Source organism: Perna viridis, chromosome 7 (assembly GCF_037379345.1).
Source record: "Perna viridis isolate PV_CMFRI_1.1 ecotype Kerala chromosome 7, ASM3737934v1, whole genome shotgun sequence".
NCBI lineage: Eukaryota > Metazoa > Mollusca > Bivalvia > Mytilida > Mytilidae > Perna > Perna viridis.
This window is the reverse complement of record NC_142451.1, coordinates 4,179,667-4,201,158: the sequence shown is the minus strand read 5'-3', so window position 1 is coordinate 4,201,158 and position 21,492 is coordinate 4,179,667. Positions and strand designations below refer to the sequence as shown.

Genomic DNA, 21,492 nt, shown 5'->3' with positions numbered 1-21,492 from the left:
AGATAAATAACAAAATATACGATAAATTAAAACTTGATTATACGTAATATCTATTCTATGAAAGCGAAGAAAAAAAGTTAGCATTTTCATGTTGTTGGTTAATTTTGGCTATCCGGAAGTGAACACGAGAGCCATGCCATCAGCGGATTCAGAGTAATAATTTTAATAATTACCCATTTTTAAAGTCAATAGAACGATCCTAAGCACCATTTTTGTGTAAAATAATCTTTATTTTTATTTTCAGATCAAAAGGTTTTAGTTGGGCGGAACAGGTGGAACAGGGAGAAGATGGTAAGGTTTGACATCTGCTTATCAATTTTTTTGCATGTACTGAATTTACAGTTATATACTGCGGGTCCCTATATTACCTTACTGTTTCAGAATATTTTAAGTTATCACTAAAATGATTTTTTTTTCAAATTAAAGATTATAAAAAAGGTATGGTAAAAAATGTATCACCTGTATGTGTACCAACTTTTCCTGATACCTAAGACGGTGATGTTTTGTCAAATTATATAAGATATGATATTGCGTTCCGTATTCCAGGAGCACTATGTTCATCAACAGATTGATTTTCTCTTAGTGTAGTCAGTGGATCCTGTCACTTTCAATACAGAAGCTAATTTTCACCAATCTGCTCTCAAGACAAGAACTACTCCTTGACCAGTAAACTATTTTATTCTTTACTCCAGGAGCACTACCTCCTTCAGCAGAGACTATTGATGAAAACAAAGGAATAAAAGTTGTCACTGAATATAAGTACAATGAAGAGGGAAAACAAGTCAAGGTAGCCAATAATATACACTTTAATTCTCTAACACTCAAATTTGTTAAAAATTAATGAAACTCTGAGTTTTCCAGATTATACGTGGATAGATACAGGATGGTAAATTCACAGAAAATGAATTTTTACTCGGCAGTCACATGACTTCCTAGTCATTAAATCATCTGATGTCGATTAAAATGACGTCCTGTTGATAACAGCCTTAAAAGTACTTCCACCGCGAAAGAGATCTGGCAGATGAATATCAAAATAAATTGAAGTGATTATTTTGTATAAATACATTGCCCGTTTTTACAGTATACAATTGAAATTATATTTTACATGATTCATTGTTAAAGAATAATTCAAATGCATGTATAGAAGTTCGACTATATTTTATTAATGCCTTTGATATTCATATATGGATTCCACTTGCTACGTTTTAAACTCAAAAATAGCTTGACAAGATTACACATAGAGAAACCAAATAAAAACAAATTGAAATGAAATAACAACAAAAAAAGAAAACGAAATTTAAATTGAAATTTTGAATCATCGGTATTGTGTGGATGTGTAGTTCTGGTAGTGCTGAAAGTGCTGAATCCGTTGTAAATAGTTTATCTTTTTGGAAATACAGTAAGAACGAATTACCATCAGCAGATGATAAAGTTTTTAAAATACCTATAAATATCTCATGGGGTTCAACGCCTTTGGTACTTTGTTTAATCCAGTTGGTGTTTATTGATATTTTTTACCAGCTGTTAGTTAAAAACAACCAATCACAATGAAGAAAAAGTCTAGAATAGCAACAAAAACGAGTACAGTGAACAGGAAAAATAAGTCATGATAACAAAATAATAAGGGATGGTATTGGTCTTGTTCCCAATAATTTGACATTTGAACATTTCTATAGGATCACTAGAATTTGTTCGAGGTGAAATTATCTCTTGAAAAATGATGTAATGTATTGTGCACAGTAATGTGCTTGAAAACACCATAGAATTAAAGTATATTGTAATAAATGTTCCATACTTGTATGAATGATCAGCTACAAGTACAACTGAATTATACTAATCTATAATATACATGTATGTGTATGTATTACATGTATATACAAATCAGTTGTTAAGTTCTTTTTGATTTGGGCCATTTTGCACTCATTTTTTTCTATTATGCGAAATAGGAAAAAAAGGATAATGATTGATAGTGTTTTGTAGAGTAAACAAGTTACTTTTGATTTTGAAATCACCTATTATAAACTGTTGGGTTGTTTTTGCATTAATCGTTTACTTGTGTTTAGGTGATAAAGACATACAAAATTGAAAGGAGAAGAGTTCCGAAATCCATTGCAAGGAGGAAGGTAAATATTTTCATTCATTATAGTATGCAAGTAGGTTGGCTAAATTTAAAGCTAACAAATTTGTTTTGGACAGTTTTATTAATTCTAAGAAGTTTTCATTAGACTGCTTCCCAAAAAATTGTTACTTTTTATCTCACATGGCCAAAGGCCATGTGAGCTATTGCCATCACTTGGCTTCCTTCGTCGTCATCCGTCATCGTCGTTAACAATTATACAAAACTCTTCTCTGAAACTACTTGACTAATTAGAACCAAACTTTTTATGAATATTCCTTGGGGTATCCTGCATAGAACTGATGTGGGGATTTTTGATTCGTCCAAAAACATGGCCGCCGTTACTAAAAATAGAACTTAGGGGTCAGACAGTAGTTTTTCGCATATATATCCTTAATTGTTATGTTTAGGTGAATTCTGATGTAAGCAGAAGTGTTCAGCATGATGAGATCTATCTCTGGTCAAATTTTGGTTTTAATCTGTTAAGCCATGTTGGAGTTATTGCCCTTTTCCCACAATTTTTGCTATTTTTAATGTTATTTCTTTCCAAAATCTTCTCCTCTGACACTACTTGACCAATTGAAACCAAACTTGGTATGAATGCTCCTTGGGGTATACTGCATAGAACTGATGTTGGGATTTTTGATTCATGGAAAAACATGGCCGTCATTACTAAAAATAGAAGATAGGGGTCAGACAGTAGTTTTTCACATATATCTCCTAAACCATTAGGTGTATCCAGATTCTTTCAATAGCTGAAATGATCCATATTATTAGGACTACTAAAGTCTTCAGACTCCTTGTAGGAGTTATTGCCCTTGAAAGGGGAAAAATAATTTTTTTTTTATAGTTTTCAGTCAATATCTTGAAAACTATGATATATTAAAAGAAACTTTCAGTTGTTGAAAAGATCTTGTAATAGTCCTACCAAAGACTTCATTAGTCAAAATTGTTGGACAACTTGTTTAATTTATTGCCTTTGAAAGGCAAAATTCAAGAAGGTGAGCGATTCAGGCTCCTGGGAGCTTCTTGTTTTGGTTAAGTGAGATTTTATGTGTTTTTAGAAGTAAGAAAACTTTTTTTAGCAAGAGAAAAGATTAGATTAAAACTTAAAGTGTTATCCTTTATGCAAGAGTAATCAAGGGAACCAAGGTTCTAGCAGAAGTCAAAAGAAAACAGACATATACAACAAAAACGTTAAGTAACTAAAATTATACATACAAAGTAACAAAAGCAAATGAGCAACTCTGACTCCACTAAAAACTGGGAACATAGACCAGGTGCACTGATAGAGTAAGCGTCATATGTTTTTCTGCTCATAAAAAGTCAAGTCCGGGGGAAAAGGAAAGAGGAAAGGAAAACTATGACATGATGAACAAATCAGTTTTCATGGTGCAGATGGATACGTAACAATCCACAAGTTCATGATGGCAACCATAAAACTTCTGTAGGAATGAAATGATGATTTATCTAAAAAAGAAATGCTTTCTATCAGATTCAGTTTCATTTTTCGATTAAGTACAATTTAGCTACATCTCTAGGGTTTGACACTTAACTTTTCTAACTAGATAGATTAATATAGTAGTCCTGAAAATAATTTTGCAGTCCTGCATTTAGGACAAATACAATTTTAAGAATAAATTGAAGTAGCCCAAAAGATTACCAAACAGTTACAGTTTATAACAGACTGGTATTTGCTGCTCCTGTACATAATTCTTGAAGCTTGCATTTTATCTTCAGAACTGGAGAAAGTTTGGAGCAGCTGAGAAGGATCCTCCTGGACCTAATCCTGCTAATACTATAGTACAAGTAGAAGAGATTCTGATGCAGTTTGTTCATAATGATGAGGTATAACATACTGTTATTTTTATCTGGTTTACTATAGTACATGTTTCTGTTGTTAGCCTGTATACGTGTGTCCAATTAATATTCATTTTCAAAAACCTAAAGACTTCATTGGAGTGATTAAGAATTTAGTTTGAAGCAGGTGTTTTCTATTTTACTAGTGGTTTTTATAGTTTGAAAATGGACGTATTTACCAGACATTTGTGTTTTTATATCCTGGCTTGAAATGCTTGAGGTTCATTTTGTATATAGTGATGGTGCTGTTCATTCGTTAGTTCATCTGCAGTTTTAATCAGCAACTCTTTTCAAACCACTAAACGGAAATAAGTGAAAGTTAGACTTACTTATTTTCTTCAAAAATAGGGTTATATGGCTTGTATGGCTATCTCTTTCTGCAGTTTTTGAACTATATCTAAAATATATTTTGCATGATGTTTCTGCACATAATGATGGTGTGCAGGGACATAGGATCTTGATTTTTTTCGTGAAATATTATGGAAATTGGTGAAAGTTAGACTTAATCATTTTCATCAGAAGTAGGGCTATATGGCTTTTATGGCTGTCTCTTCATCTAAAATATTTTTTGCAGGATGTTTCTACACATAATGATGGTGTGCAAGGTCATAAGATCTTGATTTTTGTGGAATATAACGGAACTGAGTGATAGTTATTGTTATTTTTGTCAGAAATATATCCAAAGCAACAAACTTAGGGTGTTATTGGGGGTATTAACATTTTTTATGTGTCTATTGATATGTCCATCGGTCCTGTTTTTCTCATCGCAACTAGTCTGACACTACCAAACAGTATTTCATGACACTATGTGGCCAGGATGCAGTATGTAGATATGCGTATATTTAGGAATTTCTTATCCCCAAATTGATCCCCAGACCATGAGTAACACAAGTCTTGGAAGGATTTCTAAATCTACAAACCATATTTTCATAAAAAAAATAAACGTTCCTAATTCGGCAAATCTAGCGAGCGGGGGCATCAGTAGTGTCTTACAGACTTATTTGATCTACTAAAAACAAATGAGGCGGGGGCTTCTGTGATAAACAGGGCTTCTAGTTTCTAGTTTGATTCAGTATACATCTATCTACCTTTTAGTAATTTCTCAACAGGATTATGGCTTCAAAATACGTTGTACAGGTAGGTTGTAAAGTCTTCCTTCAATAAAGAAACAAATTAATTGCTATAGATCAAATTTGAAAATTGGAAAGGTAATTTTTCTCTAGTTGCTCTCACTTGCCGTTGGTTGTTGTCCGTCATTGTCGTTTATAATTTTTCAAAACTCTTCTCCTGTCACACTACTTGACCAATTGGAACCAAACTTGGTATGAATGTTCCTCAGGGTATCTTGCATAGAACAGTTGTGGGGATTTTTGATCCGTTGAAAACCATAGCTGCCATTACCAAAAACAAAACATAGGGAATAGACATGAGTTTTTCACATATATCTCCAAAACTGTAAGGTTTAGCCAAATATTGACTGGGCAAAAATATTCAGCATGATGAGTTCTATCTGTAGTCAAAGTTTAGTTATAATCTGTTAAGCCATGTTGCCCTTTTTTCGAAGATTTTTTGCTATTTTTAATGTAACTTTTTTCCACAGGCACTTAGGACCAGGATTTTTTTAAAAAATTTCCTCAAAAATATCATAGATGATTTCGTCTCCATATTTGAGTTATTTTGTGTGTTCTCTGACATGTCTGCTTGCTGTTAATATTAATTGATATTAGAAAAATAATTTTTTAATATTAGAAATTCATTTAGTAATATTAAAAATTCATTTTCTAATATTATAAATTCCTGATTTAGTAACATTACAAAATATCACACATTTAGTAATATTACAAATTGAATTTGTAATATTAGAAAATGAATTTGTAATATTAAAAAACCACTTTGCAATATTGCAAAATCAGTCACATTTTTTGATATTACAAAATGATTTTCTAATATGAAAAAAATCGTAGTTGAATACAACAAATCCATTTTGTAATATTAAAAAATCATTTTTAATATTAGAAAGCACTCATTTTTGTCCACTTTGGATTTTTTTTAGGAAAATCTTTTTAAGGCTAATATTTTGTAAACTTTCGTATTTCTGTCTCAAAAATTACCATGATGTGATGTTTTTTAATCTGTGGGATTTCCTTTTCCTTCTTCATCTTTCTGCACAACTTCTGACTGTTTTCCCTCTTTTTTTCCATTTTTACAACTTTTCGAAATTTTGCGCCATGTATACTCCTGATCGAACCTGGCAGCTGGTTAATATTCCACAAGTTCCTCTCTAATATAATATAAAAAAAAGTATAAAAATATAGCGATCCTAGGGTTGCTTACGATATTGACCAGGGAACCAAATTAACTTCTGGTCAGAACTTCTTATGCCTTTTCTTTCATTTCAGCAAATAGGGAACATCTCGGGAGTCAATCTGTGTTACTTCCCCTGGAAATTCTAAGAAACTTCCGGGCATGGTAACATTTTCTATGCATTCGAATTTAAGTTTATTTTCTGACTATAAAGACACTGTCTTGCCGTAAATAAGTATTGTGCAAGAAGGAAAATACAATAAGAAATGAACGATTTGTTGATATCGACTGGAAAAAAATTCTAAGAGAAAAATGAAGCGGAGTTACCATTTTGTAAAAAAAAGTTCTATTTTTAGAATTTATACAGTTTCTAGCCTTGTTAGAGAAGTATATAGATGAAAACTAGGCATAGTATAAACAGTAATAAATAGCAAGTGGACATATCAGAGAACATGCATAATAACTCAAATATGGAAACAAAATGATTAAATGATATTTTGGAGGAAAATTATAAATGAAAAAATATAAATCCTGGTCCCAATTGCCTGTGCTTTTTTCAAAAATCTCCTCTGACACTACTTGACCAGTTAAAACAAAACTTTGTACAAATGTTTCTTGGGGTATCTTGCATAGAACAGATGTGGGGATTTATTATCTGTTGAAAAACATGGCTGTCGTTACTAAAAATAGAACATAGAGGTCAGACAGTAGTTTTTTGCGTATATCTCTAAAACCATTAGGTTGAGCCGTATTCTGATTGGGGTAAAAGTGTTTGGCATTATGAGATCTATTAGTGTTCAAATTTTTGTTTTAATAGATTTAACAATGTTGGAGTTATTGCCCTTTTTCATCGGTTTTTTTTTACTATTTTTGATTTTGTGTTTTTTAAATAATCTTCTACTCTGACCCTACTTGACCAATTAAAACCAAATTTTGTATGAATATTCCTTAGGGTATCCTGCATAGTACTGATGTGGGGATTTTTGATCTGTCGAAAAACATGGCTGCTGTTGCTAAAAATAAAACATAGGAGTTAGACAGTTGTTTTTCACATGTATCTCCAAAACCATTAAGTTTGGCCAAATTCTGATGGTGTTAAAAGTGTCATTCAGAAATCTAGTGATAGGAAGTTATTTGTTTCAGGTGATGGAAAATTCACATAAAACATTAAATATCCACATGAGAAGAGATCTATGGGATACAGTTGTGTCAGGCTGACCTACCTACATGTCAGTGACTTGTCCATAGACATCATAACTTAGATACATTAGGAACATAACAGACTTATCAAATAAAAAAATGTTAATTCTAGAGAAGTGTTTCTAAAAATAGTAAAGCTATTTTTGGATTCCTCATTAGATTGTTTGAGAAATTAATATTTTTTTGTAATTATCAGGTTCAAAATAGACCATTTATTAATGAATGGAGAGTAGGGAATTTTCAGCAACAAAATAGACTCTTAAAGAGTTGTAGGCCTTAAAAATGCTTCATTGAAAATATTTTAACATTTGGCAGGGACTTTGTAATGTAATGAAAGTGACTTCCACATGTACATATTAACAGAATAAAGTCACTTCCATAACAATATTATACTAATATACACTCACTGTATTAGATAATAATAATGATAACAAAAAATGAAAATTAACTATAAATACATGATAAATAAAAATAGAAATAACAATTTACTAGTAGATATGACACTGTTAAAAATCCATCAATTCATACAATAGCAAAAACATTTAAAAATATATAAAATGAGACAAAACTGAAATTTTGATTTGTTTATCATCTTTTTCATTTAGGTAGTTTTTAGATCTGACCTCCCTTTCATGAGACGGGATACCTAAAATATCTATTTTGAATCATTTTCTTTGATACAAAAATGTACTTGAAAGCAAAATTTTTATCTCATTATTTTTAATATTTCAGTACATTTGTTTGTACTCAAAGACATTATTATTTTAAAAATCTAAGAAATTCTTCTCAATTTAAAACAGATATTGGCAATAATCATTTTCATCTTGGGTAAGTTGAGCTTGGGCTTGGGATACCCAAAATATCCACTCCCATTATCAGGCCCTCTGGTGGAATTTTCATTGTCTTAGACTAAGACTGTTTATTGGAATAAAAATGTTGATGTCTTCCACATACAATGTCTAGGTATTTAATCCTTAGAAACATTACATGAAAAAAGACAAGTGATGACATATCTAAACATGGTTATTCAGATACAAACAGTTGATATTAGAAAACTTTTAGAGTAACAAACGGAGGTACATAATTGGTCACTGGCTTCCCATCTGAAAATGTTCATGGCCAATGCAACAACCCAGCAGTGCCTTTCACATTATTTTAAACATATGTCTATAATATTTCATTACTTAAAATAGTTCAGTCAGCATGGTATTATTCATTGTAGGTCAAGGAAGAAAAGGAAGAAGATACATTGGCTAAATTGAAGGCTCAGAAGATGGTTTCGTGTCGTATTTGCAAAGGTGACCATTGGACCACCAAGTGTCCGTATAAAGATACTCTTGGTCCAATCCAAGAGAAACTCCAGGATGGTGATAAACCAGCAGGGGAACAACCTCCCCCAACACAAGCTCCTGCAGGTGGTGCTCCAGCACCTGTTAAACAAGGAAAATATGTACCACCAAGTCTGAGAGATGGTGCTGCTAAAGGAAAAGGGGAGACAATGCAGTCTAAAAGAGGTAAAATTGATTTAAAGTAATGTATATATCTTAACTATAAGTAAGTATTTTTCAGTTACGATTTTCTTGCGCTTTCAAAAGGAATTCTCCTGAATTATTTCTGGATTTGATTATTATTATTTTTTTTTTTAAATCATACATCATTTTGAAGGTGACTTCATGGAAGACTATAATTAACTTGACAGAGCTATTAAATTTTATATTTATAAATTTTCAATTTAGATGAATCTGCCACTATACGAGTCACCAATCTATCAGAAGATACTAGAGAATCTGATCTTCAAGAGCTTTTCAGACCATTTGGACCTATACAGAGAATTTATCTGGCAAAAGATAAAAACACAGGACAGTCTAAGGTATACTTAAGTGTCAGTCTCTGTAAGAATTAGGCAGTGGGTGAAACATGGTATGAAAAAACCACTGTTTTGAAAGTTTGATTGGACTATTTGCCTCATCAGGATCAAGGAAAAAAGACCAAGATATTACACCTCATGTTGGTGCATTGAGTTATAATTTGGTTGAAATGTACTGAAAATGAACATCTCAAGGGATAGATAACCTTGTCAAAAACCTCATTTTTCTAACATTCTTTTGAATAATTTCTGAGCAGATCCAGTGATACAGAAATTAGATAATTGTCTTTTTCAAAACAGAGAAAGCATCCTTGAGTGAAAATATATTGTCATAACAGTGGTTTTTTGACATGCATGTTTCTGATTTTGCCTGATTCTTACAAACACTTACACTTAAGTGACACAAACTATATATATATATGATATTCTGTTTCATTGGCAGTAGCAGAAAAGCTTTACTTAAAATTGATACCCACGAATATGTTCACTTGCAGGGGAAAAGATTATTGGTTGCCCATTTGCCAATGGCGACCAAAAATGTGCCTTGGTGACCATTTTTCTATTTTAGTAACCCAGCTGGCGAAATGCAAAAGAAAAAAATTATTGGAAACAAAAGTTTCAGTCAGAGTTTTAACTGGTTACCATTTGAAATGTAGTGTCCCTAGTTAAATTTTATTGGTAACCAAATCTAATTTATGGAAATAGTTCGTAACTGAACTTTCTTATTTAGAATTGCTTTAATTTCCACATCCAGTATTTTGTTAAATGTGGAATTTTATTTCTGGGATTAAAAAACCCGAAGAAACCACACAGGTGAATGTGTGTGTGACAACAAACCACACGGTACAGTGAAAAAAAAATAGAAATTATCAAGGAACAGGGCTTTTGTTCCTGTTCTGCATCTTGATAAAGGTCTTCAACAATGAACAAATAGTTCATACCCACAAACAAGTATTTTTACATACCAAAATTTTGTCAGAAAAAGTCTGGGCTACCAACTTTTTTTGTGGGCTAATTGATTTTATAGTTTAGTAGCCCAGGTAGCTACTGGCCTCAAAAAGTTAATCTTGACCCCTGACTTGACAAAATCTGCGAAAATTGGCAACTGCGAAATATAGTACTTTTACAGTATCTGGATTAGCAGCAAATAATTGATTTTCAGAAAGATCAGATTGATGTAGGATTTGACACTCACACACACAAAGTAATTCTTGGTGCTCGAATTGAAAGTACTTTGAGGAAAAAAGTTATCTACTATTTAAACAAAATTGTGGTATTTTGAGTCAAAGTGAAATTGCAGCTTATAATGTAAAGTTTGTCTTAGTCATGAACACACATACATCAACATTTAAAGATGTTCATTGTCCTAAAATATATTCATAAATAGGTTAAAGTAAATTAAAAAACTTTTAGTGGAAGACCCAATTCTGTCCCAATAATACACTTAGTTATTTGTGTTTTCAGGGATTCGCTTTCATTAATTTCCATAGAAGAGAGGATGCTGCAAGGGCTATAGCAGGAGTTTCCGGATTTGGTTATGACCATCTTATATTGAATGTTGAATGGGCCAAGTAAGTTAATCAATTTGTTTTCTATTGATAGTGCCTTTTCATCATCTATCTTCTAATAATTATTGTTCGACATATGAGAATTATAAAAAAAAAAACTAGATCTGTAAACAGTATGTTGTGCTTTAAAGTTAACATTTATTTAACTTGATATAACTATTCAGCAGTACATTCGTCTTTTTGACTGACACACCATTTGGAACAGGAGAATAATAAGATTCTCATTGTCTTTTACTGTGGTCTTATTTCACTTACTGTGCTCAGTGAAATTGCATTTTTTTATTCTGAAGAAACTGCATGTCACAGTGTTTATTTACTTTATTCCAATTTTACAATGTGAAAAAGACAAAATTTTGATGTTTGCAAGGTATTAATATTAAGACAAAAAAAAAGAACAACATAATCAGAAGAAGGAACAACTATAAAGCATTGTCTAGCCAGCAGTTAATGTATCAATATTCTTTTCATTTTATTTGCAGGCCCTCTGGGACAAATTAGACCATAGAGAGAATTCAGTGCTACAGATTAAAGTAAAGGCTCTTATTTGAATTCAAAATAAAATACGAGAAAGAGAAATGATGTTCTTGATGAATATGAGATAACATTAACAAAAAATCTGTTGTGGCATATATATTACACTTGGCACTAATAGGGAAAACTATGAAGTAGGGGTATATTTAGAGGTGTGTTACATGTGCAGCATTTATGCTGTTTGGGCAAAACATGTTGTGTGTGAAGATTTCTAGGAGTATTATATTTACTGATCTTGGTTTTTAATCATATATTAGTAAAAGGAACCATCTGTCTATCTGACTGACTCTCCACATAGTTTAGTTGTCCATTTTTTTGGGTTAATTTTTAGCAGTTCAAGATATTGAGTTTTTGTTAAAGCTGCATAAACAACATACTGAATTTTGCTGATTCAATGAAATAAGTTTGTAGTAATGCAATTGAAGCAATAAATGCCGATAATACCTAAAGAATATTGTGAAAACAACGTTTTTTTAATAAAAGAAGATTGATCTCTGATCTAATCATTTTTTGCCAGTACTTCCGAAGATTGCTGATAGGACATTCACCTGAGTTAAAAATACTTTCACCTTGGTTACATTTCATTTAATCTATTTCTTGATCAGTTTTCAAATAAATGATGACAATTACTGACCATATTTATTCCACATTATATCACAATATGAAATTACAGAAGGATCCTTGCATTATATTCAAACTTTTTTCTGTTACGGCTTGAGTCCGTCGGTCTTCCTTGCTGTTGATTAACCACTTTGGCTTTGCAATCAGATTTTTTTAAAAGAAAAATAGACACATTCAGCACAAGTGCAAATTAAGGTCACCTGAAGTCACATGCATTGTAGATTTAAGTATTTGTATTATATCTATACTTTTTATGTATGTACTTTTGGATCTTAATTTGCTGATTGGTTTAAAAGTGAAATGTAGTTGACTTTGGTAAGTAATTGATCAAGTTTGAATTTCAATGAGATCATACAGTTTTTGTCAAGATAATGACACTTTTGTTATTTTGGCTGAGAATGGACAATATGTATTGTGAAATACTCTGAAAATTGTGTTTTTTTTTTCAAGTAAGCATGTATTTTTAGCTTTGAAAAGTATAAAATGCTTGGAAATTTTACTACAAATGTATATGTAACCTTAAATAGGTTTTTTGAACAAACACAAAAAAATGAGGATTTATAATGGTATCTTAGTGTCATCTGTAAACATTTATTAAAGTGTATAGATCTTCATGAAATTTTAACAGGTGCAATATCACAAAAAAGGCTGGGTTTGATTAAAGGGGGTTGTGACTCGAACCAATTAGGAATTAGGAGCTTCATAATTGACTAAAAGACATTACATATTAAACATCTGAGTGGATGAATCTGTTTGAAATAGTACCACAAGGTGCAATACCACTGTTCAGGTCTGAGGGGCACAAAAGTGAGACCAGAAGCAAGCACTATCCTATTGCCAGATAAGGCCAAGCAAAAAAATATCTGGTTTCCCACCAATTTCCCAACCCACACTAATTTTTGGGGACAATTCTCAACCCTAACATTTTTATTCCAGCAGAGACTTTCAGATAAAGATTGTGTCTTCGTCTACCATTGGTCTAACAGTCAGTTACTCTGTTATTCTTCTGTCTGTCATGGCGGCACCTAGGGAGGAACCAAGAATTTTAACACATTTTCTATACTTTAAAGAGCATTTATTAACTATACATACAAGTACAAATGAAAATGAAAGCATATGGAGAAATGTTAAAAAAACAACCAAACAGGAAAGGCATACCTTTCTTTGATCAAAAGAAGAAAATATCTGCCTTACTACAAATAGATGTCTGAAATTGTACTACAAATTGCAATACCCTAAAAGATAGGCTTCGATTTTGAATGAAACCATTTATGAATGATTGGGCCACTTTGATTCTGGTCAAATTCTGATCCTGTGTCAAATGCATGATAACAGCAGATGTGCAAGATGGTGATTTAATTTCCTTGAAAAGATAGCAAAACAAATAATACACACTACACAAATCAATACTGCTTTTTAAAACATGTGAAACTTGAAATTCCACAAAATATTTAGATAAATCATAGAAAGGCTTAGTAGAATCTAACAATATATTCTCCCACTTTCTATATTTTATCAGTTTTAAATGTCCCTGCCTCATATAGAACAATAAGTCTGATATCTGTATAAGATCACATTATCTGGCTTCATCACTACCAATATGATTCTGACACGCTTCCTTAACCCTATAAAACCATGGACCTAAGTTGGTATTCTTTATAGCATCATTGAAGGCTGTACATCCTTCCATAGATGTCAACACACCATATACAGACTAAAATAGAATAAAATGGTTTAGAAATCAATTAAAAACAACTCTGACTGGTTCTAGTTAAGCATTTCATGCAAAGGGAAGTAATACAAACACCAGACCGACTTGATTTTTGCCTCAAAATAAAGGAGAAGTAGAATAACTTGAAAGATGAATGTTTGAAAAATTAACATAAGTGTTAAAATATATGGACAATCAGAGACAATATCCAATCTATTTGCTGTTGCATTTGGTACATTTCACCATATCTGTTTTTAATTTATCTACATGAAAACACAAAAACAGGAAACGGAGATGATCTACGTAGACAGATGGCAACATATTCTACCCATGACAAATTACCCTTACATACCAGATCTGCCAAGTCAGGTTTGTCTCCACCATGGAAAGGCTTATTTCCCACAGAATTCATCCATACTTCACAACGCTGATAGAGTGATAACCTGACATCATCATTCAGTTCATACCTTTGAAATACAATATAGCTATTCAAAATATCTTCTTCACAAATAAATCATGCTAAATTTTATTTGTACCAACCTGTTCATGGCTGTTTATTTTCATAAAAGTTAAATTTCATGTAATCTACTCTTAACAAAATAATAAAATGTTCTGATGTTTCAGTCTAATTAAAATTAGACCTTGCGTTTTTTTATTTTTTATGTTTGCAAGCGAAACAAATAAAAATCGGAAGGCCTTATTCTAATTAGACTGCAATTATTTCTGCTATTTTTTAGGCCAAGGAGGAGGTTACAGGGATGTCACTCCCCACTTTTGATGGAACATCTGTTATTATTTCAATATTTTTGCCAAACATTGATTTTTTTTAATTGTGTGCAAAATTTTGGCAAAAATATGCAAATGATTGTTTTGACACATGAGTCATAAATTTATGGATTTGCCTAAGATCTGTTTTAAATATGTTAAAGAAGTTCTATATTTTATAGATTAATTGTAGTTACTGTTGAATAATGCAGTTACCTTCTTGCAAATTTTATTAAGTAACAATACTTCAATAATCTAAGATTTGTACTTATCAGTGTCTTTTGAGAATATGTAAACAACAATATTCAAGTTTATTTACTTATCCAATTGGAATCACTAGTACCTTCATTGATTGTTCAAGAGGAAATAATTCCAAACACAGAATTTTATGCTAGTTAATAAAAAAAATAAATCATGGAAACTCCATTTTATCATTTTTTTACCCTGAGCTGCCCATTTATGTCCAATTGTTTTAAGTGAGGAGTTAAATAATGACATATATGACCAGCCCATGGTACAACAATGATAAAATGGAGTTTCCATGATTTATTTCAATTCTAATTGGATTAGTTTCTTCATACATTTGATACAGATGCAGCCTATGTGTAGCATGAAATGTTGGTCATATATTTATCACTTTTTACCATGGCTGTGGTCTAAAGAGCTTTGAAGCAACTCATATTAGAATAAAATTAGATACAACCAGAAATCTGCGACTGATGGATCACTAGTGATACCCCTGCTTTCAATCACATTATTGGGAACATATACAAAGTCTCTGAATTTTTCTAAAAAATAAATCCCATCATATAGCATACCTACAGAAAGAATGTTGCAATGAGTAGTTGCTGAGAAAAAAAGTAAAATTTAAACTTTCAAAACTTTTAAAAGTCCTTGATGAACAGGAGTTGTTGTTGAATTTTTCTGGAAATGGATCCCACTTTAAAAAGAGTGTTAAAATTTCAAGCCACTGTGATAAGTAGTTGCTGAGAAAAGTGAGTAAATGTACCAGTAAAATTTCAACTTGAAAAAACATAAAGTAAAAAGAATGAAGAAAGTCCTCTGTAAACAATAAGATGTTGTCAATTTTTTCCCAAATTGGATTCAACCATATGACATCTTCAGGACGATTGTGTTAAAATTTCAAGTTGCTGTGATAAGTAGTTGCTTAGAAAAAGGTGACAAAAATATCATAAAAAACTTTCAAAATATGTCAAAAATAAAAAAGTCCTTGGTAAACAGAAATTTGTTATCAAATTTTTCCTAAAATCAATCCAATCATACAGCACACCTACAGGAAGAATTTGTTAAGATTTCAAGCTGCAGTGAGGAGTAGTTGTTTAGAAAACTGTGACAGAAAAGTGTTATGGAAACACAGATGAGGGTAAAATAGTATACCCCGCTATCCTTCAAAGTGGAGATATAATACGCATAAATTCCAAAATGAGAACATTTGATCAATCTTACTCAAGAGTTGTACTAGAGTAGAATATGTACATCAAACAAGACAAGTCTTTCAACAGGGAGGTAGCACTGATTTCATGGACAGATGTTATTAATACTATATAAACTATTACAATCAATTTCAACTTACTTTCTCTTAATAACTTTCCCAATGACATACATTACAGATGCTCCAATATAAATCACCATCAGTCTCTCAAACTTAGAGAAATTCTGATCCCAATCTCCAGTTTTATCAAAGTGTCTGAATGTCTCAAGAGACTCATTTGGTGTTCTGTAGACATTTGGTGATATCATGTGTACAAGGTCTGCATCAGTCCATTTCCTCCATTTTCTCTCTTCCCTATGAAAAAAACACTAAAAAAAGTGAATGCATTCTTCAGGCATGTTTTATTATATTAATACATATGACCAAAAAAAACAGCCAACCCCTTCCTGATTGATGGGTTTGTTCAGTTCCAGCATATATATTGTTTACATTGGTTAATAATTTATCAAGACTGAAATAAAGGAACTCCTTGGAAGTCATTTTAATTCTTTGCTATGTGGGTATCAGAAATTTTATAGGTTCATTCTGACCCACACCATATGTTACAAGTTCATGACATCACATATTTTTAATTCAGACCCACACCATATGTTACAGGTTCATGACATCACATATTCTTAATTCTGACCCACATCATATGTTAAAGGTTCATGACATCACATATTTTTAATTCAGACCCACACCATATGTTAAAGGTTCATGACATCACATATTTTTAATTCAGACCCACACCATATGTTACAGGTTCATGACATCACTTTTTTTTTCTGACCCATACCATATGTTATAGGTTCATGACTTATATTACTTACATGTATACAACAGCATAGTGGTGCATCATCAACTACTTTAAATGTTATTAGAGTATCTCATAGGCAAAGTCTAAAGTCATAAATACAATTCTGTATTGATATTTATAATCAAATTACTGGTACTTTTTAAGCAAGGATATATGGTAACTACAAATTACATGCATCAGAAGAAATGTTATATTGTTCTTACTTTCTTTCCTTTTCAGATCTATTATCAGTTAAATGTTCTTGGTACATGATGTGATATCTAGATGGGTAATCAGTTGTTGTTTTACCATCCTCATTCTTCCCTGTCACAGCTTGGTAATATGTCGATAGTTTTTCAGCATTCTGAGTTTTATCTAACAGATAGGTTCTTAAAAAACTCACTATCACAGAAGAGTCATTCAAAGGCTAGAAAATAAAGAAACATTCAGTATCACCTGGGTTCATTCAATGGCTGGAAGAAGTGAAAAAAAATCTACTTAACTTTAATAAAAAAAAAACAAGCTACATGTCCCCTGCCGCCACAAAAAAGATGAAGTGAAAAAGTCCCATAACTCCTGTAAAACTTGTAGAATTAAAACTGCAGTTCAATATGATCAAAGACATATTGTGAATAACAAACCTACAAAATTTGAACAAAATCTGTATAGTGGACTCCAATGAGTTGCATAAATAAAGTGTTCCTATAGTGTAGCATGTACAAATTTGACAGTCCCAAACTACCCAAATCAAAATGATGACACAATATAATACACTACCGGTATATATGGTGACTATCCTACAAAATTCAACAAAATCTGTAGAGCAATTTCTGCGGAATTGCATCAACAAAGTTGAGTGTGAAGGACAGACCCATGGCAGAAGGCAAACACATGCACAGACACCAGAATTTTTTGTCTCCTTCCAGGTTTCAGTGGGGGGACAGAAATTGTGCAGTGACTGCAAAATTCTGATCCTATCACAGAGGAGTCATTAAAAGCCTGAAAGAGAACTATAAAAATTCTGATTGTACATGTAAATATGATCTTAAATGAATAAGTTTTCATATTTTACATTGCTTTTCCAATGTTTATAATTATAGGCCCAAAACATATTCTTATGAATTAGATATACATGTAGCATTTTCTCAGTAACAAGTTTAGCCTATTTCAGTTTAAAATTTAATGGTGCATGTAATAATAAATTGTATATCATTTTTAAAGTGCCAATGTTTTAGATAGTTTGTTTAGGTAAACCTAACTAGGACTATTCACAATTGTACTACCTCCAAACCCCCAAAAAATTATCTGGATGTTATATTTCATACTAGTGATATACTTAATCTTCTTACATGACACCCTACAAATGATAAACTACCATTTATAACTAACCCTGGATGATTCAGAAGCAGAAGTAGTCTTTTTCTGTCATATTAGAATTGAAATAATTCATGTAAATCATATTGTTGTACCCATTTACATATAGTTTGGCCTTTATCATGTTTATATTTGTATTTTATAATAATAAAATAATTGAATATAAAGCCCCAGCCCATGCATAATTGAGTATAACTCTTGCATTATTTCTTAAATAAGAAAATATTTATTTCTGAAAATTCAAGTACTTCCTACTGAGGTACATCATTTTTTTTGTTTAAATACAATGCTTACCAAGTAACCCTTTTTACCAACATCTTCACACACCAATATTGGTACTTTTTTGTAATCTGACCATTTTATTTGTTTCTTGGTGACAGAGTTTACTTCTACAATATCATATGAAAATCCATAATAATCTAACACAGCCCTCAGCTTACAACAGAAAGGACAGCTTGAAAACTGATACAGAGTAAGCTTCAATCCATGATCAACATGAGGAACCCTCACCTAAAAAAGATATAAATGTACATTTAAATTGATGCTCAATTTTACATTTCTGTGGAATATTTTACCAAAAGCAAGAGAATAACCAGATCTACATGTACGTGTATAAAACAGTAAAAAAATCTTTAGGTCTTAAAGAACCTATATTGTACATGTTATTTACCTGTAAACATTATCAATGATTGTTGTGTTATTCATTATGGGAAAATCCCCAGTTTAAACATAGTACTATTAAATTGTACATTATAATATACTGTAAAACATGTAAAAAAACATATTCAATTAGAAACCAAAAGAATATACATGTACAAATATACATGTATTCTAAAGATGATGACTGGACAGGGAAAACATATATAAACACACAACAAAAAACATGAAATACAGTCTACATATGTGTTGGGTGTACAAAGGTTTAAAACACATTTTATAAATGACCTTTTAAAGTGTAATAGTTTTTCTTTCCTTTTTCACCTAATCAGGACAAAACATTCAGAGCAACTCTGTGGGCGTTTCTAGAAAATACGAATGACTTTTACTACTGGCACACATGGTCCATGCTCACAGTTTTAGTGGAGTCTTAGTTGCTCATTTACTTATGTGTTTTTTATACATGTTATCAATTGTTAAGTCCAAAAAGGGATCAGTCTACACTGGATTTACTGTAACGATACAAAGTATAGTTCAAAGTACAAAGTTCAAAGTCTATAAGATTCAAATCAATTGCCCACTAAAGACACAATTACAATACAAACATATATGACTCAATAACAATACCATATTTGACATAAAAAATATGCAATTGTTTATAAAGTATGATAGATTATGTTATAGATAGTGTAATAATTGGAATTTGTCATGGGGTGATAGACATTTGAATGGTGTACTATTATGTGATTTCCGAGATTGAACATTTTTTGCGATGGAGGTAGGAAAAGATGTTCATGATAACATTTTGTAAAGCGTAGTTACAGCAAAAAGCGTTATTTTTTTAATGTTAAGTCTTCTTCCTACCATTTGCTATACAATCTGGCACAACACGTAAAAACTTTGAAGTGGTGTCAACATGTTTTTTTTTCATTTTGAAGATTCCATTTTAAAACATTTATTTATTTAGACAAAACATTACTGGTATTACCTGAGCCTCGCCAATTTTAAGCCTAACAAAACTCGCCTAGTAAAACAGTTCTGATCTGGATACAGTAATTTCAGACAATCTCAGAAATCATGCGTAAAAGGATGATTTTACATTAATGATTAAACTCCCTGTTGGTGTGTGCCTTATGGAGTTATGCGAACAAACAAGAATGCTTTAAAAGTTATCCGTTGCAAAAGTCACCAGGGGTATATACTAAAAGGTTTATGGGTGATAATAATATTAAATATATTAATCGAAATCATTCAAAAATGAAAAATGCATCTCTGTCCAGTCAAGGAGTAAAATATACTTTAAAAATCCTTGGTACAATGGAGCTGAAATTCTTGATCTACTTTACATGAATTACACACCGCTTTACCATTTAACAGAACCTACCGCACGAGATTGAACTTTTTCTGATGTTGAGGCGTGTACTTTCAATTTTCTGCTTACAGTTACAAGACCTCCGAGTGACACAGTGCCCGCTACAGCCAATGTGCCTAAAATGCCAGCTCGTGAAAATGTTCGTCCTAGGAAAACTCTTGAACCAGTTGTCAGGCATCTTTTTGAAATATTCACAATATTTTGTTCTGTCCCTGGAATGGATCTTGCCGAATTTCCCCGCAGGACATTGAATAAATATTTTGACAAATTGTTTCTTATGGGCGCCGCCATCTTGTTTTACATAATGCCAGACAAATCGGCACAACATTATTGTCGCCACAAGAACGTAACGTTAACTAAAAATAAAAACATAAAGAAAAAACTTAGGATATTAAATAATATAGAAAGTTCAACAAATTATTGACATCCATCAAGCAGGGTCATATTATGGTATACAAATGTCTGTCTATTTGTCTGTCTATCAGCTGTCTGTGGCTGTGCACAACAAAATTTCAACACGTCCTGATTTCAACCGTAACTTGAGAACCCATTATTCTACAGACGTAAAACTTTTCGTGATTGTTTTATTGTGATGGTGTTGGAGTCTGTATACTTTTTGGCGAAAATTCCATTTTTATTTTTGGAGTTGTACGACTTTATTTAAACAAAGGGGAAGATTTTACATGTCATTCCCATATTTTGGAAATGACATTTTTATTTATTCCAAACTTAAAAAAATCCCAGGAAAAATAACTCTGAAACCAAAAATTGAATTTTCTCCCAAGAGTATATGCAGGCTATCAGAACATACAAATATTTCTGTATACCTGTTACAGCTGTTGACCCCCATATTAGGGGAAACTTCCAAAAACTCAATTAAAAATTCTGAATAGAAATGTATGATGTTTTTGGTCAAAATTACTATATTTACTGTGAAAAATTCTAAGTAATTGAAATTTTATGCAAAAAATTTGCTTTTACATAAAAATCTCCCACATGAGACAGTATCCATGGGGGAGATTCTCCCTTGTGAGCTGTTTCAAAGGTTAACAGGTATGTATGTGTATTGTACAAGGGCTACTCCAGTTATGGTGTGACATGCGCAAACAAATTCCATGAAAAATATTGATTTAATCCAAATGATAACCTTCAAACAATTGTAACAAACGACTATGTATAGTTTGAAGTAAATCAAACCTGTCATTTCCAAAATATGGAATGACATGTACAGTCTGGACCACCTCCCCTTAAGTCT

The 21,492-nt window shown here is 31.8% G+C and overlaps 2 protein-coding genes across 3 annotated transcripts; one reads left to right on the top strand and one right to left on the bottom strand.

Annotated features, from left to right (window-relative positions):
- The first annotated feature begins 50 nt into the window (after positions 1–50).
- Positions 51–11,944, top strand: LOC148611018 (eukaryotic translation initiation factor 3 subunit G-like). Its single transcript, XM_088591065.1, has 9 exons — positions 51–153; positions 245–291; positions 693–787; positions 2,064–2,123; positions 3,857–3,964; positions 8,703–8,994; positions 9,217–9,350; positions 10,812–10,918; positions 11,395–11,944. Exons 1-9 carry the CDS (start codon positions 89–91, stop codon positions 11,411–11,413), a joined length of 927 nt encoding a protein of 308 aa, XP_088447191.1. The 5' UTR covers positions 51–88; the 3' UTR covers positions 11,414–11,944.
- Positions 11,945–13,408: 1,464 nt separating this feature from the next.
- On the bottom strand, positions 13,409–20,558 carry LOC148611017 (prostaglandin E synthase 2-like). Of its 2 annotated transcripts, XM_088591056.1 has the most exons (6): positions 20,250–20,557; positions 18,503–18,718; positions 17,059–17,261; positions 16,138–16,350; positions 14,131–14,245; positions 13,409–13,781 (listed from the first exon to the last, which is right to left on the bottom strand). In XM_088591056.1, the coding sequence occupies exons 1-6, from the start codon at positions 20,526–20,528 to the stop codon at positions 13,644–13,646; spliced, it is 1,164 nt and encodes a 387-aa protein (XP_088447182.1). In that variant the 5' UTR covers positions 20,529–20,557; the 3' UTR covers positions 13,409–13,643. The 2 variants fall into 2 exon arrangements, with proteins under 2 accessions (XP_088447182.1, XP_088447183.1); XM_088591057.1 differs by lacking the exons at positions 13,409–13,781; positions 14,131–14,245 and adding an exon at positions 15,168–15,331 and having other exon boundaries at positions 20,250–20,558.
- Between the last annotated feature and the right edge of the window lie 934 nt (positions 20,559–21,492).

Bases quoted from the DNA above. Each gene is read 5' to 3' on its own strand.
- LOC148611018 (XM_088591065.1), top strand. From the start codon at position 89: ATGTTGTTGGTTAATTTTGGCTATCCGGAAGTGAACACGAGAGCCATG. The intron at 2,124-3,856 runs GTAAATATTTTC...TTTTATCTTCAG, and splicing joins AATCCATTGCAAGGAGGAAG to AACTGGAGAAAGTTTGGAGC. The intron at 3,965-8,702 runs GTATAACATACT...TATTCATTGTAG, and splicing joins AGTTTGTTCATAATGATGAG to GTCAAGGAAGAAAAGGAAGA.
- LOC148611017 (XM_088591056.1), bottom strand. From the start codon at position 20,528: ATGGCGGCGCCCATAAGAAACAATTTGTCAAAATATTTATTCAATGTC. The intron at 18,719-20,249 runs GTAGGTTCTGTT...TATCTTTTTTAG, and splicing joins AAAAAGTTCAATCTCGTGCG to GTGAGGGTTCCTCATGTTGA. The intron at 13,782-14,130 runs GTATGTAAGGGT...ATTCTATTTTAG, and splicing joins AACCTGACTTGGCAGATCTG to TCTGTATATGGTGTGTTGAC.